At 36.5% G+C, this 26,409-nt stretch overlaps 1 protein-coding gene across 3 annotated transcripts in view; it reads left to right on the top strand.

Moving 5' to 3' along the window:
- Window positions 1–26,409, top strand: part of AGPS (alkylglycerone phosphate synthase) — a 135,974-nt gene that overhangs the window by 35,804 nt on the left and 73,761 nt on the right. For all 3 annotated transcript variants that reach the window (XM_027773119.1, XM_014589018.2, XM_027773120.1), the window contains exons 8-9: window positions 9,163–9,288; window positions 13,920–14,028. In XM_027773119.1, coding sequence (XP_027628920.1) covers window positions 9,163–9,288; window positions 13,920–14,028 — 235 coding nt within the window. The remainder of the gene's footprint in view (window positions 1–9,162; window positions 9,289–13,919; window positions 14,029–26,409) is intronic.

The raw sequence follows: 26,409 nt of genomic DNA, 5'->3' as shown, positions 1-26,409 counted from the left end.
TGCTTTTTCCTCGTATAACTTAAAAAATGACACAAATAAAGATAGCACAGATTTTAATCTCTTAAACTTATAAGTTACATTAATTTTAATATATATGAAATTTAAGGGAAGTCATTAGCATGTCAGTTATGGATTTGGGGAATATTTTTTTAAATATACTAAATCTTTGGTTACTTTATCACAATTCTTTGAGTATATATGACTCTAATAGTTTTTTTTTCTGCATTAGTAATTACTTCACATGATCTTTATTTTTTCTTTTTTTAAGAGAGATTATAGGATGTGTGCCCTTGCCAGAGAGACAGAAAATGAGAAATATCCCCTGGGGGGGGGGAATTCCTTCTTCTCTGTTCTCTTCTTGAGATTTTGGGCACACCCACACACATACCTGATGTGAGTTTTAAGTCGCTGGGTCCAGGACTTGAACCACACTTGATTACATGGGAGTCTGTGGGTCTTACTGCAATATAAGCTCTTTTTCAAATATAGCTCCTAGCTGTGTGACCTTGGGTAGTTACTAACCTTTATACCTCAGTTTCTTCATCTATAAAAGGGAGATAATAATTCCTATTTCTTTCTTTTTTTCTCTTTTTCTTTTTTTAGAAGTTTTTGCTATAGGGTGTATGTGCTCGCCAGAAAGACAGAGAGAGACAGAGAGTGAGAAATCACCCCCCAGGGGGGATGGCCATGTCGCAATCCCTTCTCCTCCATTCTCTTTTCGGGATCTTGGGCACACACGCACAGGCACCTGGCGTGAGTTTAAGCCACCAGGTCTGGGACTCAAACTGTGGTCGATTACATGGGAGTCCAGCGACATAGCCATTATGTCAACTGCTGGTTCTATAATTCCTACTTCTTAATGTTTCTTTGTTAGGATGAAATAAATTAATACAGGTTAAGCATCTAATCCCAAAATCTGAAATCTCAAATGCTCCAAATCTGAAACACCTTGAGCACCGATATGATGTTGCAAGTGAAAAATCTTGTAACCTCATGTAATAGGTCACAGTCAAAATACTGCAAAACAAAAATATTACATAAAATTACCTTGAAGATATGTCTATAAATATATATGAAACATAAATGAATTCCACGTTTAGACTTGGTGTATCCCTAACATATCTCATTGTGTATATGTAGATATTACAAAATCTGAAAGAACCTAAGATCTAAAACATTTCTGACCCCAAGCATTTGTGATAAGGGATATTCATCTATAATGAAAAGTACTTAGAACCTTGATTCATTTCACTAATTTTTATTGTAAACTATCTGCTTCATTCAGGCTCATCTGACTGTAAATATTTCTTTTATGTGCTGAAGACTCTCAAATTTATGTCATAACCCCAGATTTCTTTCTCGAATTGATATATCCCATTGTCTAGTTGATGTCTCCAGTTGGATATCTAATAGACGTTTCAAACTCAACATTTCAGGCAGCACATTTTTGGAGGAAATATATAATCTTCTCTCCTAAATTTCCTTGTTCTGTAGGTTTCTAATTCTCAGTTGATGGAAATCAGTGCTTTAGACAGCTTGAACCAAAATCCTTGGCGTCATATATTTTTATTTTATTTTGTTTCGTTTTGCTTTGTTTCAAATACTTCCACTGATGGGACCCAGTTGGCATAATGGCTATGTCGCTGGACTCCCATGTAGTCAACTGCAGTTCAAGTCCCGGACCCGGTGGCTTAAACTCACTCCAAGCACATGTGCATGCATGCCCAAGATCCTTAGAAAAGAATAGAGGAGAAGGGATTGCGGCGTGGCCATCTCCCCGGGGCGTGATTTCTCACTTTCTGTCTTTCTGGTGAGCACACTCACCCTATAGCAAAAACCTCTCCAAAAAAATAAATAAATACTCCCACTGAGGTATGATTCTCATATAATTAATTACACTTATTTACATTGTTAACTTGGTAAGTTTTAACATATGAATATAACTATTAAACCATTAAGTACAATCAAGATAACAAACATGTCCACCTGCCTCAAAAGTTTTCTCTTGCTTTTTTTGTCATCCTCCCCGACTCCCACCCACAACTCCTGTCACCACTGATCTGCTTGTATCACTGTATATTTGTTTAAATTTTCTACAGTTTTATTTAAGTAGAATCATACAGTATATACTCTTTTCTTGGGGTGTGGGAATCTGGCTTCTTTAAGCATAATTATTTTGAATTTCATCCACATTATCTATATTAATAGTTCATTAAAAAAATAATTATTTATTTATCATTATTATTATTATTTAATTTGTTATATGGCATATATACTCACCATAGAGAGACAGCAAAAGCAAGCTGCCAGGTCCAGAATTCAATCTCTGGTCGGCCATGTGGGAGTCCAATGCCTTAACTATCATGCCACCTGCTAGCCCCAGTTCATTTTTTTTTTTTAACTTAAATTTCTATGTTTATTACCAATTTTTTTCATGAGTGAGAAAAAGAAAGATACAGAGGGTGAGAAACACCCCCAAAATAATCCCCACACTATGATTCACCCCCAAGTCTCAACCGCCCTAGTTATGCTCAGGGAGGTCCTGGGATCCAAACCTAGGACCTGTCCCATGTGGTTCAGTTATGTTAACAGTGTCCTTCCAACTGGCCCAAATACATTTCTTTTTATTGTTCAGTGCTAGTCTGTTATGTAGATATGCTACTATTTGTTTATCCATCACCTCTTGGTGAATACTTGGATTATTTCCAGTTTTGGGCTATTACAAATAAACCTGTTATGAACATTCATGTATTAGTTCTTATATAAACATATGCTTTCATTTCTCTTAGAGAAGTATATAGAAATGGAATGGATAGAATAAAATAGTAGGTATATGTTTATCTTTTTAAAAAACTACCAGGGTTTTTCTGAGAATGATTGTTTTATATTTTCACCCAGCACTATCCACTTCTCCACATTTTTACTAGTGCTTTTTATTGTTAATCTTTTTAGTTTTAGTCATACTAGTAGGTGGATAATAATATCTCATTGTAGGTTTAATTTGCATTTCTCTAATAATTAGTGGTGTTTAATGTCTTTCATATGCTTATTTGCCATCTATATATCTGTACTGCTGAAGTGTCTGTTTAAATTATTTTTTCAATTTATTTTTTCCTTTTTCTTTTAGTGTTTGCTGTATTGTATATATGCTTGTCAGAGATAGAATGAGAAATCATTTCCCAGGGAGGCGGCCACACTGCAATCTCTTTTCCATTCTCTAGGGATTTTGGGCATGCATGCACACATGCCTGGCATGTTTTTCAAGTCACATGATCCGAGACTCTTTTAACACACATTTAGCCATGTAGGATCCATTCACCTTAACCACCATGTCATCTGGCTGTCCCAGTTATTTGTCTAGTTTTTAAATTTTTTTTTTTTTATTGTTGAGTTTTGAGGGTTCTTTTAATATTATGGATATATGTCCTTTTTCAGAAATTTACCTTGCAAATATTTTCTTCCGGTCTTTGACTTTTCTGCTTAGTCTCTTACAGTGTCATTTGAAGAGAAGATGCTTTTAATTTTGACAAAGTCCAGCATACTGATTTTTTTATCTCACACATCATGCTTCAGTCATTATAACCATTACAATCCAATGTTGAAAAGATGTTCTCTCATTTAAGTTTCAGAAATTTTGGTTTTAAATTCAGGTCTCTAGATTAGTTTTTTTTTTGGAGAGGTTTTTGCTATAGGGCGTGTGCGCTTGCCAGACAGAGAGAGACAGAGATACAGAAAGTGAGAAATCACCCCCCAGGGGGGATGGCCACGCTGCAATCCTTTCTCCTCCATTCTCCTCTCAGGATCTTGGGCACGCATGCACACATGCCCGGTGTGAGTTTAAGCCGCCGGGTCTGGGACTCGAACCGCGGTCGACTACGTGGGAGTCCAGCAACATAGCCATTATGCTAACTGCTGGTCCCTCTTGATTAGTTTTGAAGATTTTTGAATTGTGGTATGAAGTAAGAAGATTGAAGTTAGTTCTTGTGCATATGAGTATTTCATTGTTTTAGCACCATTTGTTGAAAAATGTCCTTTATTGAGTTGACTTTGCACTGTCATTAAAAAAATCTTTTGTCCATATATGAGGAGTCTTTAAAATGCATATAATGATAAAACTATGTATGATTTCAAGATTTTTTTTCATCAAAATAAACTTTTTTATTCCATTTTCTTTGATTGTATTGAGGTCTCCTCATATATGTACATCTACTTGTGAACTTTGTTCCCTTGACCTGTGTGTATCTTTATGCCAATATCATATTTTTCAGATTACTGCAGCTTTATCATATGTTCTTTTTCAAAGCTGTTTTAGCTCTTTTAGGTTTTATTCACTTAAATGTGGATGTTGTTAACTTCCGTTAAGGGGAAAAAAACAGGCAGTTGGGATTTTGATTATGAGTGTATTAATTATTAGGACCGGCAGACTGTGGGATTGTTACATAGCTGGACTCTCACATGGCTGACTGCTGTTTGAGTCCTGGACCAGGCCACTTGAAACTCACACATGTGTGTGTGTGCCCAAAATTCCGAGAGGAGAATGGAGAGTCGTGGTGTGGCCATCACCCCTAGGGGGTGATTTCTTGCTTTCCATCTCTCTGTCTCTCCAGCAAATGTATACTCCCTATAGCAAAAAAAATCTCTCTAAAAAAATAAAATAAAATAAGGATTATGTCAGTTCCATATTATTTGTTTGGGGACAACTGTAATTTCAACAGTATTTCAACAGTATTGATCTTCTAACCTGACCCATGAATGTGGTATAGCTTATTTTATTTATTTATTTATTTATTTATGGTGCTGTGATTTTTTTCTTTTTTGAATTTTATTTATTTTATTTTTTTTGTGTGTGTTTTTTTTCCTCTTTAAATGTATTTATTTTTTACATTAATTCACTATACATCATTACAGCATACCAATGAATTTTCCATCCACAATACACTGTATATTGGCTCAATCAAGCACATCAACATACATGTTATCAGCAAATAATTTTCCAATTCTTATGTCTTGTATACTTTTTTTTGCCATCCTTGATTCCCTATCCGTCACTCTGCCATGTCCCACCCTCCTCCCACATTGTCTCTGGTATTCATGGTTGCTTTCTATGCCTTTCCCCCCCATTTAATTGATTTGCTAATGAACTTAATTAGTCTAAACATATCCAGTAGCTAGCACAGCTGATATATACCTATGCATGAACCCAAGTCTGACTTTAGGCATAAACCTTAGTGAGTAGAATGAACATACTATAAAGTAGCACCTAGCTGGGGCTATATAGCTTACTGCAGTCATCAAATATGCATTTTTTTTAAATTTCGATACGAACAGTTTTACTGTCTTTTTTTTTTTCTCCTGCAACTTTTTTTTTTAAAATTACTTAACATTCATTCCCTGAGCATCACCACAACATACTAAATGTGGTTTCCCATCTAGAATAAACTGCATAGTGGCTTAATCATGTTATCATCAATAATATTCCATTTCTACTTTCATATATATGTATATGTATATATATGCTTTTTACCCCATGTTTGACCCTCTGCCCTTTCTCATTCTGTGATTTTTATCAGTGGTGTTTTGTGATTTTCTATGCACAGGTTCGTCATTCATTCATTCGTGTGTGTGTGTGTGTGTGTGTGTGTGCATATGTGTGTATTTGTGTGTATAAAATGATATATAATTATATACCTGATCTTGTTGAGAATTAAGACAATTTCATTTTCCTCCTTTCTAATCTGGACATCTTTTATTTCTTTTGCTTACCTGATTGTGCTGACTAGAACTCCTTCCCTTCCCTTCCCTTCCCTTCCCTTCCCTTCCCTTCCCTTCCCTTCCCTTCCCTTTCTCTCTCTTTCTCTCTTTCTCTCTCTCTTTCTCTCTCTCTCTTTCTCTCTTTCTCTCTCTCTCTCTTTCTCTCTTTCTTTCTCTCTTTCTCTCTCTCTCTCTTTCTCTCTCTCTCTCTTTCTCTCTTTCTCTCTTTCTCTCTTTCTCTCTTTCTCTCTTTCTTTCTTTCTTTCTTTATTGCCAGAGGGTCTGTGTGCTCACCAGAGAGAGGCAAAGAGGGAGCATCCCCCATGGGGTGAGGTCACACTGCAAACCATTCTCTCCTATTTCTCCTCCAGTCCTTGTTGAGATTTTGGGCATTTACACACAAATGTCTGACATGTTTTCTAAATTGCCAGGGTAGGGACTTGAACTGCATTTGGTGTGAGGAGGAGGGCTTTCTACTCTCTTAACCACCAGGCTACTAGGGCCAGATCTAGGATTTGTTTTTTTAATATGACTGAAGCTCAGCACATAGTCAGTAAATATTTGTTGTTTCAGTATTTAATTGTAACATAGGAACAAGTAAGATAAAGTTCCTGTCCTCCTAGAACTTTGTGTATGTAGTAAGTGATTGATAAACTTAGCATTGTGTTTTTTGTTGTTGTTGTTTGTTTGTTTTTTAATCTAGTGTAGCATGGAGTAGAGAGGTTGTTGTATTTTATTAAAAAAGAGTATTTGGTTATGCAATTGAGATTTTTCTTAGCAACTTGTTGGAATCAACAGACAGACTTTTAAAGGAAGAAATAGCTGAATGTATGTGGTCTTAGAAAGCATTTATTAAACATTTACTGTGTTCTAACATTTATTTCTTATTAAACTGATACACTATAGAATGTAAATTTTCTAGTTAGGGTAAATGACAGTCTCAAATCCAGATTTTCAACCATTTATTTACTTTACTTACCTATAATAGTACAAAATTACTGAGCTCTTGTTACAAGATTTAAATTGGTGTGCTAGGTAGAGCTCCCTCAATATAGAGATTATTATTTTTTTAAAAAAAAACATTATCTTCATTACTTTATACAGTTGGTGGCACATAGTAGCTGCTACCTACTTGTAACTGCAGAAATAATGAAGTAGCTTACCAGACATGAGACATATTAATAGTAGATCTAATATTGGACATAATGATAGAAATCGTTTAAGTATATTAAATGATCTGCTTCTGAGTAATTATGTGGAGGTTCAGTTTTGTCATGAAAATATGTAAAATCTTCCTGTTTAGTGCTTGGCATGTCTTAAGGCTCCATGAATTTCTTGTTTTCCTGTAGTTTCATAAAATTGAGTAACACTGGGGGCCAGTGGATGGCATAGTGCTTGTGGCACTAGATCCCCACATGGCCGACGACCTGGATTCCCACATGGCCAGACCCAATGACTTGAAACTTGTGCTAGGCATGTGTGTATACATGCCCAAAATTCTAAAAGGAGAATAGAGGAGAAGGGATTGCAGTGTAGCCATCCCTCTCGGATGCGATTTCTCTCTTTTTGTCTCTCTTTGTGTCTTCAGCAAGTGCATGCGTCCTATAGCAGAAAACCTCTCTTAAAAAAAAAACAAAAGAGCAACATTTGTCTTTTAAGAGAAAAATTATAATCTATTCAGTCATGTATTTAAGCTACTTATTTGTGAGTGATTATTAACCTCTTAAATAAATATAGTGAAAAAAAATCCTGTGAAACAATTGATGTTGTTTTCAAATCTTATTTTCCTGTCAGCAAAGTTAGAAAAGATAAATAGTTTGTATTGCCGGAATGCAAAAACCTAACTAATTATATTGAACTAAATAGGCTTTCAAATTTCAGATTACAAATTTCATACCATACTTAAGTACACAAATACATACGTAGCTGACATATTCTACATTTTTGCATGGCTTGCTTGAAAAATAAAAGCAGTTGCTAAACTGGATGACTATCAAAATGGTCAACACAGATTGATGGGCTCGGGTGCAGTAGACAGTGGATATGCAGATGGTAGTGTCTGTTACTGTTTGACAGGAGATGGCTGAGTCTTTAAAGTGATTTCAGTGGAATGGCTTTGGTGTTGTTGCAGTAAAGGGCATCCATTCAAACTCAGGTGCTGTGCAGATGGCAAAGCCAAGCTAATATAGAAAAATGAGAAACAAGTGACTATTTAATGTACAGGAATGCATGATCTGCATCACAAATAAATGACGATATTACATGCAGAAAACCTAGCCAGATGGCTGTACATTAAAACACATGACTCCTTGAGAGAATTAAGTACAGGCAATTTGCTTGGATTTTCTGCAGGCCTGCTGCATATTATATTAGGGTAGAAAGAACAAGAGATTAAGTGCTTTATTTATTGAAAGTGTTTAGGTGAAGTTGGCAGTTATTTAAGCATAATCAGATCTTCATAAGTATTTAAAATTTCTCTTTGTCAAAAAAAAAAAAAAAAAAGACCTACAAATAGAACTACCATATGATCCAGTAATCCCACTTCTTGGTATCTATGGTATCTACCCAAAGGACAGAAGAATTCTTAATCAGAAAAGTGCTTGTACATCGATGTTTATTGTGACATTATTCACAATTGCTATGACATGGAACCAACCCAAATGCCCACAGACAATTGAATTGAAAAACTGTGGCACATATACTCTGTGGAATACTACTCAGCCATAAAAAACAACAAGACCCTGGCTTTTGACAGAAAGTGGATAAACATGGAAGATTTACTGCTGAGTGAAGCAAGCCAGATGATGAAGGAGCATCATTGTATGTCTCTACTTAATATATACCAAGTGTCTGCCCTCTGTGGCTGAAACTGAATGACTAAAGGTTATAGAAACTAAGTAAATGGTTGTGAATACCAGATACAGTGTGGGAAGAAGGCAGGTGAAGGAATAGAGTCTGAGTAAGGACATTAAGGAGAAAAATAGAGAGGCAAAGCATTAATGGGACAAATAAATGGGGTATTATTTGTTGAAGATAACTTTATAGTATTATCAACTGGACTAGGGAGAAATGTACACATGTTGGAATATTCACTTTGCAAGCTAAATAACATGATTGAATGTATAAAAGAACTTGAAATAAAATTTTAAAAGAAGGATGTAAGGCTTAAGATTGACTGTTGAACCTGTCTTTTGTCCCATATTTTTCAGTTTTGTAAATTTTTTCATTGGGCAAAAGCTTAAAAAAATGTTTTTAGGACTAGTATGATAAAAGTGTTTATATTCTCATATAGGTTTTAATGAATACAAATATTTATGACACGTGGAAACTTTAAAATAGGAGTTTATATGTTGCCTGCTTTGTGAAATGGGACTGTTTTCACTTGTAAAATGTTATGTTTTTGTTTTTCAGCTTAAAGAAAGTGGTTATTGTACAGGTCATGAGCCAGATTCCCTGGAGTTCAGCACTGTCGGGGGATGGTTATCTACTCGGGCATCAGGCATGAAGAAGAATATCTATGGCAATATTGAGGACCTGGTAAATATTTTTTCTAGTTGTAAGAATTGATTAATATATAGAGATTATTATTAAGTGATTAAAAGTCTTTAAAAATTAAGAATCGAATGGTGAGTCCCCCCCAAATTATAACCCTTTCTGATTATGGTAGCATATGCGGAAGAAGCAATTAAAATATACAACTGTGGTCATTACTTAAGAATTCCCCTTTTCAAGTGACTAATACTTAAGCTTTGTAGATATTTCACAGTATCTAACATAAAACATGTAAGTATTATTTTACAAACGTTGAGGAAAACTGAGTCTTCAACTCTATCAAGATTTTTAAACATTTATTTAGTCTCATTGCTACTCTGCTCTCTTAGGAGATTTTATTTTTCTGAAAAAAATTTTCTATACAAACTACTTTATCAGTTAGATAAGTATTTGATAGGCAAATATGTGATAGTATATCTATCAATAGTATTCATAAAGCATGTAATTTATTTTAATCTTTTTTTGAGATATTTAATTAAAGTTCATAAATGTAGGTGTATTTTCAAATGTACCTCTGCATCAATTACCTAGTAAATTTTATATTTAACTTAAATTTCTTTGGAATACATAGTACCTTTTGAAACTATCTTAATTCACATTATTTGCTTTTATGAAAACTTTACTAAAGTTGCTATTTAAAAATTTGTTTTTGTTTTTGTTTTGCCTTGGGTGTATGCACTCACTGGAGAGAGACAGACAGACAGACAGAGGGAAAGTGAGAAAACACACAGCTCAGAAGGGATGGCCTCACCATAGTCCCATCTCTTCTGTTCTCCTCTCAGGATTTGGGGCATGCACACATATGTGCCCAGTGTGGTTTTCAAGCCACTGGGTCCAGGATTTGAACCGTGGTCAGCCATATTGGGGTCTAGGTTTTTTTTTTTTTTTTTTTTATACATTCTATCACATGTTACTTAGCTTGCAAAGTGAATATTCCAATATGGATACATTTTTCTCCAGTACAGTTGAATACTATACCTGTTATCTTCAACAAATAATAGCCCATTTCTTTGTCTCACAAATGCCTTACCTCTCTATTTTTCTCCTCAGCGTCCTTTCTCAGACTCTGCTCCTTTATCTGCCCTCTTGGATATAGAAACATAGTAAATGGTTATAAATACCAGATACAGTGTGGGAATCCAGCTTCGTAAACACTATGTCACTTGCTGTCCACCAGAATAGTTATTTTTTTACATCTGTGTATCTGTAGGGGAGCTCACTTTAAAAAGTAAACTTTTTGAACATGTTACTATATTTCTTTAATCAGTAGTAATAAATGTCTAGAGTACAATAAGTAATGATACTAATACCCTACTTAATTGTTTTTTAAAAAGTGGAAGATAGTTGTTTAGTCTAAACTTTTTCTCTTTTGGAGAGGTTTTTGCTATAGGGTGCGTGCACTCGCCAGAAAGACAGAGAGAGACAGAGAGACAGAAAGCGAGAAATCTCCCCCCCAGGGGGGATGGCCACGCCACAATCTCTTCTCCTCCATTCTCCTCTCGGGATCTTGGGCACTCATGCACATGTGCCTGGTGTGAGTTTAAGCCACCGTGTCCAGGATTCGAACTGTGGTCAACTACATGGAAGCCCAGAGACATAGCCATTACACCAACTGCTGGTCCCTGTTTAGTCTAAACTTTTAACATAATCTGAAGATTCAGAAATCTTAAGCGCTTTCAATGAACAAGGAGATAACTTTTCATCTTAAATTCTGATCCCTACTTTCAGTGTCACTTCAAGGAATTCCAACTATTGGTTTGTTGGAAAGTCTTGACACATTTTTTAATAGAAAAACAGAAAAATACATTATCACTTTTCAATTACCCAGTATATTCCAACTCAAATATTTCTTAATTTAGTAACTATCTTTTTACCAAAGCAATTTGTGATTACACTTTTTTTTGTTGGTGCTACTTGACTAAAGCTCATGGCCATTAACAGTATTTTTCAGTTATGAAGCACCGTTAGAGGAAAAAACTGAAATCTATAGTGACAAAATCAAACTGAAAATTCTGAATTCAAAAGGAAATTATGATATGGTAAACATTAAGTTTAAATTTTTTTCTGAAGAGAATGCTGCTTTTAAGATGATAAATATTACATTGATAATTTAAGCAATCAGAAAATTTATTATTTATTTTAAAAGTACTACAGGCTCATTACAGAAATGTAAAAAAATGTGTCATGTATATATTAAGTATATGTAATCATTTTTAACACTTCACATTTTTGTATTTATCCTTCTAGAATCTTTTCTAGGCATACCACAAACACATGTGTATATCTAGTTTTTAATATGAAGGAGGATCATACTTTGCTTAATCTGCTCTTGAAATATTATTAACATATTAACACATAACTGAATATGGGTTTTCATTGTAATTTCTAGAGTACATATAATTCTTTTATTGATAATTCATGGTTTATTAAGCTCCCTCTTAATGATCATTTAAATTCTTTTTTTTTTGGAGAGGTTTTTGCTATAGGGCGCATGTGCTCACCAGAAAGAGAGAGACAGAGAGAAAGTGAGAAATCACTCCCTGGGGGGATGGCCACGCCATAATCCCTTCTCCTCCATTCTCTTCTCGGGACCTTGGGCAGGCATGCACACGCGCCCGGTGTGAGTTTAACCCACCGGGTCTGGGACTCGAACCACAGTTGGCTACATGGGAATCCAGTGACATAGCCATTATGCTAACTGCTGGTTCCTAAATTATTCTTAATTTCAAAATTACAGAATACAAAGAGAAAAATATCATCATAATTTCTTTGGCATAAATCTTAAATCTTTTGGGGGGAACAGAGAGGGTTGAATTGTAGTATTAAGAAATTTATACATTTTAAAGTCTTTGAATTCTTATACCCAAATTGCCTCAGAAAAATTTTGTGCCAGTTGACATCTCCACTAGCACTGTGAGAATTTTTGAATTTTACTGGACCTTTTAGTTACACTTTTTGTCTTTAATTCTGCATTTCTTTAACCATTAGCTAATGTAGCCTTCTAAAATGTTCTCATTAGCAGTTTTTATTTTATGAATTGCTTATTGACATCCTCTGCTCATTTCCTTCAGTAATAAATAGACTATTGTTATTTATCTGTCAAAAATCCATTCTAAGAATGTGTTGGATTTTTACTTGTTTCTGATTCATATCTTGGAAATTTTTTTTTTTGAGAGTTTTTTTTGTTTGTTTGTTTCGTTTTTTTTTTTTTTTGGAGAGATTTTTGCTATAGGGCGCGTGCGCTCGCCAGACAGACAGAGACATAGAGACAGAAAGCGAGAAATCACCCCCCAGGGGGGATGGTCATGCCGCAATCCCTTCTCCTCCATTCTCCTCTTGGGATCTTGGGCACGCACGCACACGCGCCCGGTGTGAGTTTTAAGCCACCGGGTCCGGTACGCGAACCGCGGTCGACTACGTGGGAATCCAGCAACATAGCCATTACGCTAACTGCTGGTTCCCTGTTTGTTTTGTTTTTGCTATAGGGCGCATGCGCTCATCAGCCAGACAGAGAGAGACAGATAGAAAGCGAGAAATCACCTTCCAGGGGAGATGGCCACGCCTCAATCTCTTCTCCTCCATTCTCCTCTCGGGATCTTGGGCACGCACGCATGCACGCCCAGCGTGAGTTTTAAGCCACCAGGTCCGAGATGCGAACCTTGGTCGACTACATGGGAATCCAGCGACATAACCATTTCACTAACTGCTGGTCTCGAAACTTTTTTTTTTTTTTAAGAGGTATTTTTGCTATAGGCCACATGCACATGCACCGGAGACAGAGAGATAAGAGAGAAAGTAAGAAACCTCCTCCCCGGATGGGAAGACCACACCAAAATCCCTTCCTCTTCATTCTCCTCTTGGGATTTTGGGCATGCATGCACCACACACAGCATGAGATTCAAGCCACCAGGTCTGGGCCTCGAATTGTAGTTGGCCATGTGGGAATCCAGTACCACAGATACCGTGCCATGTGCTGTTCCTGAGAACTAGTGTGATCTTTCTTTCCTACTATACTTACTTTCACCTGTGTAATATATCTGTTGCATCCATCTATTTCCATCTAATTCAGTCTCTGCTCTGCTTCTTCATCCTAACTTTGACCTGAGAATGATTAACATTTCTTTTTTTTTGGACAAAGTGAATTTGAGTTTGGAGGTGTGGGGATAAAGCAATGCTTTTTTTTAGCATCTGGAGCAGTGCCTGTTATGACTAATAATGTCTCATAAATACTGCTAAATAAATGAAAGAATGAATTTGTTAAGTTTTGATTACTACTTATTCTTTGAGCTTTTTAGTTCTTTGTCACATGGACAACCATAGACTAAATTTGGTTTCAAGAAAAGTGCTTTTCCATTCCTAAGATTATGACTATACCTAAACCAATTTAAATCAAGAAGTGTATAATCTTAGGATGGTTTTTCCCTCTTTTAAAGTGATGCTTTTAGTCTAAGGTTTATTAAAAAATACTAGAGTTGTGAAAGACATCAGCATTTATCACCTAACCTCATATTATTAAAGTAGTATTTTATACAAGTATATATAAATATGTGTGCATACACACACACTAGATTCACTTACAGATGTGTAGAATTTATATCATGTATTGTATTAAACAGGTGGTTCATATAAAAATGGTAACACCTAGAGGTATAATAGAAAAAAGCTGTCAAGGACCTCGTATGTCAACAGGCCCTGATATCTATCACTTCATCATGGGATCCGAAGGTAAATATAACTACAAATTTATTATGAAAAAATACAGGTTAGTGACCCAGTTTTGTGAAAACCTGTGATATACTGTACTATCAGATCTTTGAAAGAGAGACATGTTTTATATACGTAAGGAGTGGTGATTTACTTAAAAAGTCTTATTTTAATTTAAGACTTTATAAAGTTTTTATTATGAGATCATCTTGTTAAACTTCTTAAATTTTTTTTTTTAATGTGTCTAAAAATAGCTTGGTCTTTTTGTTTTTATTTTTTTCCTTTAGAATTTTGCATGACTTTTAGGAAAAGCAGGTGTCCGGGTTTAAAATGAATTGTAAACTTTTATAGTATTCTTTAATCTTGTCTAAATTATCAATGGAAAGGACTGGTAAAGCATTATGTTATGGCTTTATCTTTCTCTTTTTGTATCTTTTCTTTTTACTATTCGATTTTTAAAAGAAGAATTAAAAATTCTGATTCACATCTTTTAAACTTATCTTGGTCTTTTAATTTTTTATTATGCAGGTAGTGTCCTTTGCTTGGTTACTTAATGCTGGATAGGTTAGAATGTAGTTCTTCATCTTATTCAAAACATTTTATTCCTGTACAAATCAGAAGAAAATTAACTTATTCTTCCTATTTTGTAAAATAGCTATTTATGTAGGCATAGTCATTATATGAATAAGGTAAACATGGGCTTATTTTTCAGTTCTTAGGATAGAAAAAGGACAGCCCTTAAATCCAGAGAAATAAAAATAAACTAATAAACAAAACAAACAAGAAAGTGTTACTAAATTAGCAGAGGAGTCCAATACTCTCACTTCAGAAGGTTGTCCAGCCTGAAGAGGGTAGATTTCATTTAGCTGTAGTCATGAATAAAAGAACAGTTACATTGGGGTCAGCCAGGTATCATGGTAGTTAAGATGGTTGAATCTCACATGGCTGACTGGGTAGATCAAGTGTCAGACATGGTGGCTTGAAAAACACAGTGGGTACGTGTGTGTGTGTGTGCCCAGAATCCTGAGAAGAGAATGAAGAAGGAACTTCTTCACCTTCTTTGGGTGGTAGTTTTTCACTTTCTGACTCTCTCTTTCTCTCTCTCTCTGTCCCTCTCTTTCTCTCTAGCAAGTTCGCGTGCCTTATAGCAAATTCTTTATAAAAGAGAAAGCGATCATAGTAAATTAGGATGTTAGGGCATAAATTTTAATCTTTGACGGTAACATCAAAGAAGGAAAAAAATAGCAAAGATGTGTTAGTGATATGAGATCCATGGGTCGATGGCCAGTGGTATAGCTTAGGGCTTTTTTTATGATATCAGTGACAAACCTTTATTACCCGTCTCACTAGTTTACTCAGTTTATTCCTTCTCCCCTCCCCACCCCCCTTGACTCTTACCAGAGGGCATGTACATTCACCAGAGAGAGGAGAAAGCATCCCCTAATGGGACATGGTATTACCACAATCCCTTCTCCATTTCTCCACTGTGTTGAGATTTGGGGCTCACACACAGATGCACCCTGCATGTTTTTCAAGCTGCTGAGACCATGATTTTGTACTTATTTTAGTTTTGTTACAGGGCACAAGCACCCATGGGAGAGAGAGAAAAAGTGAGAAATCACCCACCAGGGTGGATGTCCATGCCACAATCCCTTCTCCATTTTTCTCTTGGGACTTTGGGCATGCATACACACGCCTGGCATGATTTTCAAGTGGCTGGGTCTCGGGCTCAATCCCATGTGGGACTTAGCTGCCTTAACCTCCATGCCATCTTCTAGTCTAGGGACTGATTATTATTATTATTATTTTTAGAGAGGTTTTTGCTATAGGGCACATGCCCTTGCCAGACAGACAGAGAGAGACAGAGAGGCAGAAAGCAAGAAATCACCCCCCAGGGGGAATGGCCACACCACAGTCCCTTCTCCTTCATTCTCTTCTCGGGATCTTGGACACGCATGCACACGCGCCTTTCATGAGTTTAAGCCACCGGTCTGGGACTTGAATCACAGTTGACTACATGGGAGTCCAGCGACATAGCCATTATGCTAACTGCTGGTCCCAGGACCATGATTTTTAATCACAGAGTGATGTATAACCAGTTGGAATCAAATCTATAAATGTACATTACTGTTAATTAGTGAGTTACTTAATTGCCAGAGAGTGCTTGTGCTTACCAGAGAGTGAGTGAGCAATCCCCAGCCTCCCAATTGGGGCATGGTCATGCTGGAGTCTCGTTCTCTATTTCTTCACCCTGTTGGGATTTGGGGCACAAACATGAACCTGCCATGTTTTTCTAAGCACTGGAACAGGTTTTCATTGCCATTGGTCATGTGGGATCTGGCTCCCTATGCACAGTACTTAACCACAGTGCTACAGGGCCAGCCCCAATTTTTTTTTTCAAGTAACTCCATCAGACTTTTTGTTTTTCTTCTGTCAATGAACATTTTAAAAATTATGACTGCTAGAAATTGTGGTGTTACCCTTAAGGGCATAGGTAAAAATAGGCCATTATACTACAGTGTAAGTTCTGTGAAAGAAGTAAATACAGAAGAAGTATAAGTCAGTCAGGCTGATGGGTGCTTACTAAGGCTTCCCTAGAGAGGCCGTACCTAAAGTGGTCTTTGTAGGTTGGTAAAGAAAGTAATTTCAGGTCAAATTGAGGGAAAAAGAGTTGCCCTGCAGAATGAAAGCATGTGGATGGACTTAGAAGTGAGCAAAGGCCACATCTGCCTCATCATGAAGCTGCCAGTTTTTCAGTATAACTGGAACATAAAGTTTAATTGAGAGGTAGAGCCGGCCGCAGGTCTAGGAACAGAATGGTAATGGCTATAGGTTGGCTGGAAAAATAATTTAATCTTTTCATGCCTTTTATAATAGCTTGAAATTTTATCTAAAAGACTGGACTCTCTCTTAATAATCAATTATTTTATGAATTTAAGGACAGTAAACTTATTATGAAGTAAGCAATGAAGGTATGGTTTATAAAATATATATGCTTGGTAAATTGCTATAGTTAAGTGACATTTTTTACTATAAATATGCATACAAAATAGCAAATCTATGTAAGAGCCGTGAACCATGAGTCTATTCGAATTTCAATCCTGCCTCACTTTTATTTCTGTGATTTTGTATAAGTTAGGTAATTTTCTGTGGCCAATGTCCTAAGCTATAAAATGGGAGTAATAAAAGTATCTTCATAAACTTGTTCTACATATCAAATGAGATTATGCTAAACATTATGCTTAATATTATGCTATATTTTAAGTATGTAATACTCAACAAATGTTAAATTTATTACCATTATTATGGCTGATATTTTGGTTTCAGTGATCTTTACAACTTAGGGTCTCTAATTTCCGTTTTGGTTTATATGTGAATATAGAGTCATTTTAATGTAGGCTAGGAGAGACGACCTGATTAAGTAAATACATATGAAATCACATTCTTTTGTAAATATGTTTTTAAAATAATTTTTAACTGATGTAATTGTATTTATAGGGAACAGTGTGACTTTTCAATAAATACATACAATGTGTAATGATCAAATCAGGACAATAAGCATATCCATTATCTCAAACATTTATCATTTCTTTGTATTGTGAACATTCAAGGTCCCTTTTTTCTAAGTTTTGAAATACAAATTGTTTTAACTATAGTTAATCTGTTATGCTCTAGTACTTTAATACTCATTCTTCTTATCTAACTGCAATTTTATATCTATTAACCAAGTTCTCATCTTCCCTTCTTTCCCTCCTTCTCTAAGCTTCTTATATCCATCATTCCACTCTCCATCTCTATTATAAAAATATATTTTTTGTTTTCTATTTTGAACTACCTAATGCGTAGCTTAAATGTGAATCATAAACTTTTCCTCAAGCTTTAAAAAAAATTCTTTTGCTCTAAATTATTTGATGACTACCCGAAAGTATTACCATCAAAACCCTATTTTCTCCTATTGCATTAAATTCCATAGGTAACCACGTTAAGTTTAATGTGCTTGTTTTGTTTTTTGTTAGAAATTTTTTGTAATGATTTTCTCCAATAAATAGCTACTTCACATTTTAGAAACTATAACATGACCAATATAATGAAAATTATAGATATATAAAACAGTTTAAATGCTTTGCATTCTTTTCCTATATGTGGAATTTGCTAGTAATTTGTAATGATTTACATTTTTATCTGCAAGATATTGGAAGTACTTTTAAACCCACAACTCACCCTAGTTTTACTCTTCACAGTTGAATGAAATGCTCAGTGTCAGTACTTCAGTAAATTTTTTAGTAGTCTTTTGGTTAAATAAAGATCCTTTGATAGATACTTTAAGAAAAACATATATTTAAATCCCTTGAATTCTGTTTTTCTGTGGCTGTAATACTAGAAAGATGAATAGATATACCTTTGGGTCACACTTTTTTAAGTTTGTTTAAAAATGCCACTTAATTGTGAATTCAGTTTTCTGTTCTCATTTTGTTAAAAATGTGACTTAATTGTTAATTCAGTTTTTCTATAGTGTTTCAAAGAACTAGCCACCGGGCTAATTTTCTTGCCTTTGTAGGTTGTTTTCTCTTTTTGCCTGGCGGTTCTGATGATTTCGTTTTTTCTTTATTGAGAAAGCCTTCAGCTTAGTGTTGTTTGTCCTGGTCATTTTGCACTAGTCCCAGTGGGCATTTCCTATGTACAGGTTCACGTCTTCTTTTATTTTTGGAAAGGTTTTTGGACTTTAGTTTTAAATATTAGAGTTTTTATTTTTCAGTTTGAATTTTTATTCTTTAGGGAAGAAGAAAATTTTTAATATTTTCTAGATTTCTGATTCAAGGTATTTTGTATTTCTAACTGCTTGTTTGGCAAGTTTTAATTTAGTTTGAAGTATCATGTTGCTGTTTTCTTCATGGTTTGAGTCCAGATCTGTAGTACAATGGATAAGCATAGTCTCCTGTGCAAGGGAATAAAATCTCACCTGGCTGGCTCAGTTAGAATCCTAGCCACAGTGGCTTGAAAAACGTGCCAGGTATGTGCGCATGTGTGCCCCAAATCCTGACTGGATGAAGAAATGGAAGAAAAAGTATTGTGGTGTGACCATGCTACTTTGGGAGTGCTTTTTTTCTCCTTCCGCTTCTTTTTGGCATGAGCCTTCTGGCAGTGGGGAAAAAAGTGTACATATGCTTTAATACAAATCTTATAGTTTTCTTTTGGGGGGAAACTCTTCATCAGCAAGAATGCTTTTCTTTGCATTTTCTGAATTTTTTGCAGTTTTTTTCTTTTTAGTGTATTTAGTTCGCTAGTTTGCCTTTTTTTTTTTAGAGAGATTTTTGCTGTAAGGCTTGTGTGCTCATTGGAGAGAGAGACAAAAAGTGAGAATTCACCTCCCAGGGAGGATGGCCACACCACAATTCCTTCTCCTCTCATGTCCTCGTGGGATCTTGGGCACGCACACACACATGCCCAGCGTGAGTTTTAAGCCACAGGTCTAGGACTCAAACCATGGTCAACTATGTGAGAATCCAGTGATGTAACCATTACTCCATATGCTGGTTCCTTTAGTCTGCTTTTAAAATTCCTGTTTATTACTTGGAAAACATTCCTAATTTGGGAATATTCTTTTCTGTCACTTCTACCCACTTCTGTGCTATTTATTTTGCGAATGTTGATACTTTTGGTGGGGAAAAGGATGATTTGTCTTGTTTCATTTCTACGGAATCTTTAATTTCCCTCTCTTGCTTTATTCTTTCTCTTTACTGCCTTGTCTCCATAGAGTACCAAGCATTAGATACACATTACTCCCCTGAAGACAACTCCCATTGATTTTTTTAAGGACTCCACTTCTGTTTCTTCCTGTTTACAAACTCCTTCTTAGAGTCAGGGCTATAGACTACCAAGTCTGTAAGCACTGTGCATGGGGAACTGGTGTTTTGTATTTTGTACAAGCCTTGTGTTTTGTGGATAGTATTTTTTTTTTTTTTGTATTATTGTTGAACTTTTTTATGTTTACTTAAGGAAAGAAAGTAAAGGGGGAAGGGAGATTGAGAATCTAATGACTTCTGTTCTTAATCTTCAAGTAATCTGGGAGTGAATTTTCTTTTTTTTTTTGAGAGGTTTTTGCTATAGCGCACGTGTACTCTCCATAAAGAAAGAAACAGAGAGACAGAGAGAGAGAGATCACCCCCCAGGGGGAATTGCCATGCTGCAATCCCTTCTCCTCCACTTGCCTCTTGGGATCTTGGGCACACACGCACATGTGCCTGGTGTGAGTTGCAGCCACCGGCTCCACGACTCAAACCATAGTCGGCTATATGGGAGTCCAGTGACATAGCCATTATGCCAACTGCTGGTCCCGGGAGTGTATTTTCAAAGTATGAAAGGCTTCCGGTGAAGCAAATGCTCACATTTTATATCAGATAATAATTAATGCCTTTCATTTACTTTTAGAAAAAGACATTATATTTGAAAATTATAAAATGTAAAATTTATCAGTTTATTAAAACTTAAAAAAATAAAATGAATGATATATAAGCCTCTGTGATGAGTTATTGTTATAGAGATAATTGTAAATAATTATATAAGGGAGATATAGAATAACAACATAATGTGCTAAGGTGATAAGTCATCCAAGTAGTTTTTAAAAACTATTTAATTTTATTTGTTATTATTATCATTATTTTTAATTGGACCAGGGAGAGAAAGGGAAAGTGAGAAAGTAAGCACCAAGTCCTAGACTTAAACTGTGGTCAGCCATGTGGGAGTCCAGTGCCTTAACTACCACGCCACCTGCCAACCACCAATCTAAGTAGTTCTGTGTCATTCAACTGACATGATAATCCCAAAGCAAAAGAATCTATAAATACATGAAAATCCCACAGAAACAGGCCTTTTGATGAAGTGAATTTAAATATATCTTATTTGTGACTGGCTTAATTTGAAAATAGGTCTGAGTGGAAGCTGTGCACTATCAAGCTATTTTTGGGATTTGGATGGATTTTGATATCATGGAGGGATCATGCAGAGCTCCTAGCTAGGTAGTTGCCACAGACTTGTCTTGGTCGCTTCATTAACTTTACGATAATTCAATGTCTCGTGTTATACTTCTAATTTTTAAAAATCTCATGTATAGTGTTAGGGTAGGTTTTACTACTTGGAGTACCTATACTATACATTTGAGGCAATTTGGGCATACCAAAACTTAGGGCATAACCCTCTTTATTAGAATCTTAGAATTTTGATGAAGAAAATTTGCTAATGTAAAAAAATATACTTTTTAAATTATTATTCTTTTTTTTGGTTTGTTTTTATAAGCTCTTGTGTCAAGGGCTGACTCTTAGTAGATTGCAGTGAGGGAGCTGCTCTACTACTTAAGAAACCCCGCCTAGAAGCAGGATGTCTAGGAATGGATTAGCCCAGCTTTCCCCACCAATGTGCTTTCTGTAACTGACAAGGGAGTGTGGCCTCCTTTCTGGCCATGTCTGGTTTCCAGGATGAAGGGTTCTGTGCCCCTGGAATACACATTTTAGAATCAGCTTTTTGAAGAAGTAATAGTGTATATTTACAAAATTCAGATATATAGAAATGTGTATAAAATTTAAAAAATACTCCTGAATGCTTGGGGGGAATACCTGCTTGCTATCCTTGTCTTATAAACAGCCCCCTCTGCCCAGAATCAAAACTGTTGCTGTATATTACTCTGTGCGTGTGTGTTTTAAAGTTGATTTCTTTATTTTGTTCTGTGGAGGGAGGGTGCACCATTTACATGGTCCCTCCATGCTGTCATCTCTGAGCCTTGCAGCCAGGCAGGATCATGGATGTCCCCATGGGTGAGCCTCGTGTGTTCAGACTGACCCAGGATCTGGGCTTCCCACCTGGTTCCAGTGTTACGCAGCAGTATCTTACTGCAGCACCTTTGCCACAGCAGCTGAGTCATATATATATATGTATTTTAAAAACATATATACGTATGTATGTTTTTAAAATACAAGTGAGTGTTTACTACTCTTTTATTGTCACTTAATTTTTATAGAGCTTGCTTCATATCATCACCTTTAGAGCCAATGAATTTTTTTTTTTTAATTTGACAACTATTTGCTATTTCAACCAGACCCCTATTGTTTGGTCTTTATATGATTTTCTTTTCTTTTTCTTTTAAATTACATTTAGCATATAATGCTGTAATTCAGAGAAACATTTTCAAATGGGTTTATTTCTCAGAAGTAAGGAATTATTTCACAATAAGCTAGAAACTTGGAATTTGGTTTTAAATAGAGAAGTTTTTCTGTCTGTAGTCAAGGTTGCTAGATGAACTTGTTTAATAATTTTCAATTTGGTGACCTTTGAATTTGAGCAAATATTCATTAAGATTTCTGTAGTCTGTGGACAGAATAAATAGAAGAAAATTTTGAGAAGAGTTGAAAGAACTACAACTAAGGTGGACTGGCCCAGTGGACTAGTGGTAAGGGAGCCTGATCCAACATGGCCAGCTACAATTTGAATCCCAGATTTGGCTGTTTGAGAAACCTATGTGGGCCCAGAATTCCAATAGGATGGAGAACTAGAGGAAAAGGGATTGCAGCATGACCATTTTCCATGGGGGGGCAAATCTCTCTCTCCACCTCTCTGTCTCTTTGTAGAAAGTGCATATGCTCTCTTTCAAATTAAAAAATAAATAAAATAATTAAAACTAAGCTCAGTTATGGTGTCAGTGTAATGGAAGGAAATGAGCAGCTTTAAAAATTAAAATGACACTACTTGTTTTGATAAGAATAGGCACGATTGGGAACCAGTAGTTAGTGTAATGGCTATGTCGCTGGACTCCCACGTAGTCGACCGCGGTTCGCGTCCCGGACCCGGTGGCTTAAAACTCACGCTGGGCGCGTGTGCGTGCATGCCCAAGATCCCGAGAGGAGAATGGAGGAGAAGGTATTGCGGCGTGACCATCCCCCCTGGGGGGTGATTTCTCGCTTTCTGTCTCTATGTCTCTCTCTGTCTGTCTGGCGAGCGCACATGCCCTATAGCGAAAATCTCTCAAAAAAAAAAAAAAAAAGAATAGGCTTGATTCATGATTTTGTGCTGGTGTATAAGAAGACAGTATTGTAGTTGGGGACCAGCGGTTAGCGTAATGACTATGTCGCTGGACTCCCATGTAGTCGACCGCAGTTTGAGTCCTGGACCCAGTGGCTTAAACTCACGCTGGGTGGGTGTGTGTGCGTGCCCAAGATCCCGAGAGGAGAATGGAGGAGAAGGTATTGCGGCGTGACCATCCCCCCTGGGGGGTGATTTCTCGCTTTCTGTCTCTCTGTCTCTGTATGGCGAGCACACACGCCCTATAGCAAAAACCTCTCCAAAAAAAGAAAAGAAGACAGTATTGTAGTGATATATGTTGAGCATTGCAAATCCAAATATCCAATATCTGAAATGGTCCAAAATTTAAAACTACTTATGAGTAGATATGATGCCCTAAACAGAAAGTTTCACCTGGCCTCATTTGATGGGTCACAGTGAAACCACTGTGGTAGAGAAGTATTGTGTAAAGTTACCTTTAGGCTGTGTGTATAAGTGTACATGAAACATGAATGAGTTTTGTAGTTTAGACTTGGGTCCCATATCCAAGGTATGTCTTATATATGTGGAAGTATTCTAAAATCTACAAAATTTTGAAATCTTAAACACTTCTGATCCCAAGCACAACTACTACTCATCCTTACTCAACCTTAATTTCACCTCTCACCCTTTTGCCTTTATTTTTTGGCCAAAGTTTAAATGTTCATCCCAAAAAGAAACTTTGTTAGTTATCACCACCTACCATTTTCCTCCTTTTCCAAGCTTTAAGTAGTCACTAATCTTTCTGTCTCTGTAGATTTGCCTTTCTTTTTTATTTTTTTTGTGGGCAGGGGAGAGGTTTTTGCTATAGGGCACGTGCACTCTCCAGAAAGAGACAGAGAGACAGAAAGTAAGAAATCACCTCCCGGGGGGATGGCCAAGCTGCAGTCCCTTCTCCATTCTTGGAATCTTGGGCATGCATGCACACGCGCCCGGCGTGAGTTTAAGCCACCAGGTCCGGGTCTCAAACTGTATGGGAGTCCAGTGACATAGCTATTACCCCAACTGCTGGTCTCTAGATTTGCCTTTTCTTTACATAAGACATAAGTGGAGTCATATAATACAGGTGTATAATACAGGTTGAATATCCTTTATTTGAAATGCCTTGGGCCAGAAGAATTTCACGTGTCAAAAAATTTTAGATTTTTAAATGTTCACATATACACAATGAGGTATTTTGGGGATGGGACCCAAGTCTAAGCATGGAATTTATGTTTCATATGTACTTTATACACATAGCCAGAAGGTACTTTTTTATGACAATAATATTCCATTGCATGGATGATACTACATTTTGTTTATCTTTTTACCAGTTGATGGGCATTTGGATTGTTTCTACCTTTTGACTATTATGAATTATGCTGCTGTTAACATTCACATGCAAGTTTTTGTACGGACATGTTTTAAGTTAAATAAAGGGACTTAGAAAAGTTTATGGAAAAAGGAACTAAAGTGCAAATTTATTTTGGTGTAAACATTTTTGAAATCCATGCATAATTTTTCATAATAGGTGTTTTCCCTGAGTCTTCATGTACATAGTAGAATTGCTAGATCGTGTGATAATCCTGTGTTTCACTATTTGAATAGCCACACTGTTTTCCAGCATGGCTGCACTATTTTACTTCCTTAACAAGTAGTTTATGAGGGTTTAAATTTCTCCATATCCTTACCAACATATGTTGGTATGGTGGTTAAGGCACTGGACTCCCACGTGGTTGACTGTGGTTCAAGTTTCAGAACTGGCAGCCTGCTTTCTCACTTTCCCTCTCTCTCTGGTCAAACAACAACAATAGTTAAATTAAATAAGTCTTTAAAAAAATAATAGCTTCCTTTTTTTGAGAGAGAGAGATTTTTGCTGTAGGATGCGTGTGCTCTCCGGAGAAACAGAGAGACAGAAAGCAAGAAATCACCACTACCCCAGCCCCCAGATGGGATGGCCATGCCACAATCTCTTCTCTTCCATTCTCCTCTCAGAATTTTGGGCACGTAAAGGCACGCGCTCCTTGTGAGTTTCAAGGAACCAGGTTTGGGACTTAAACTGCAATCGACCTCTTAGGAATTCAGTGCCTTAACCACTATGCCACTCATTCCTCCCACCACCCTCAAATAATAGCCATTCTAATGGGGATGAAGTGGGATCTTATTGTGTTCTGATTTGCATTTTCTTGATAATTAATGATGCTTTACTGCTGAGCCACCTTCAGCCCCCTTTTTGCTTTTTGTTGTTAAAGACAGGATCTTGTCATGTCATCATTCTCCTGCTTCAGCCCTCAGAGTAGCTGGGACTACACTTGGGAGCCCATTTCACTCTGCTTTTTTAGACAGAATCTTGCTTTGTTGCCCATGCTAGTTGTGAACTCACAATCTTCCTACCTAAGCCTCTGAAGTAGCTGGTACTATGGACATATGTCCCTAAGCCTCACTTTTTTAGAATGGTCAGAAATTGAACCCAGACCTCCAATAAGGCCTCAGCCTGCCGAGTAGCAGCATCATCTACTGCTCTGCCATGACTGGGCTTAATTTCTCTCTATTGATAATATTTAATGATATGACATTGGCATGCTGCCTTCCTTTACTTTTTAAATCATGATTTATGTTAGTCTTTTGAACACACTTCTGATGACAGCTTTGAAGTCTTTGTTAAATATGACATCTGGTTGCTGTTAGAGGCAGTTTAGCCACCGCCACTCCCCATATATGGGTTGTACTATTCAGTTGTTTTGTTTGTTTGTTTGTTTGTTTGTTTGTTTGTTTTTCACGTATGTCAGAATTTTTTGTTGGAAAGTGGATATTTATTTATTTTTAGATTTATGCTTTAGGGCTGGTACCCTCGCCAGAAAGAGGCAGAGACAGAGAGAGAGGGAAAATAAGAAATCACCCTGCCAGGGGGTATAACCACACTGCAATCTCTTTTTCTCCATTCTCTTCTCAGGATTTTGGACATGCATATACATGCGCCTTGAGTGTTTTCAAGCCACCTGGTCTGAGATTCAAACCATAGGGTCAGCCATATCGGATCCAGCACCTTAACCACCATGCCACTTGCTAGCCTAGAAATGATATTTTACATAATATACATACTCTAGCATTTCTGTATACTATCATCTTCCAGTACAGATCCTGTATTGTTACTTACTTGTTTCTTTAAATATTCACCATATTATTTTAGTGAGGTCTTTCCCTTCTCACCTACACATTTTAAAAATTTCTGATGTCATTCCTTCCTGGGTTTCACCTTTAGGTATGTATGCCCAGTCCCTTTATAACAGACCCCGCATAGCTGTTAAGGGGGCACTGATTAAAGCTGACTGTGCA

Source organism: Tupaia chinensis, unplaced genomic scaffold, assembly GCF_000334495.1.
Source record: "Tupaia chinensis unplaced genomic scaffold, TupChi_1.0 Scaffold000322_1, whole genome shotgun sequence".
Lineage (NCBI taxonomy): Eukaryota > Metazoa > Chordata > Mammalia > Scandentia > Tupaiidae > Tupaia > Tupaia belangeri.
This window is presented reverse-complemented; position numbering and strand designations above follow the sequence as displayed.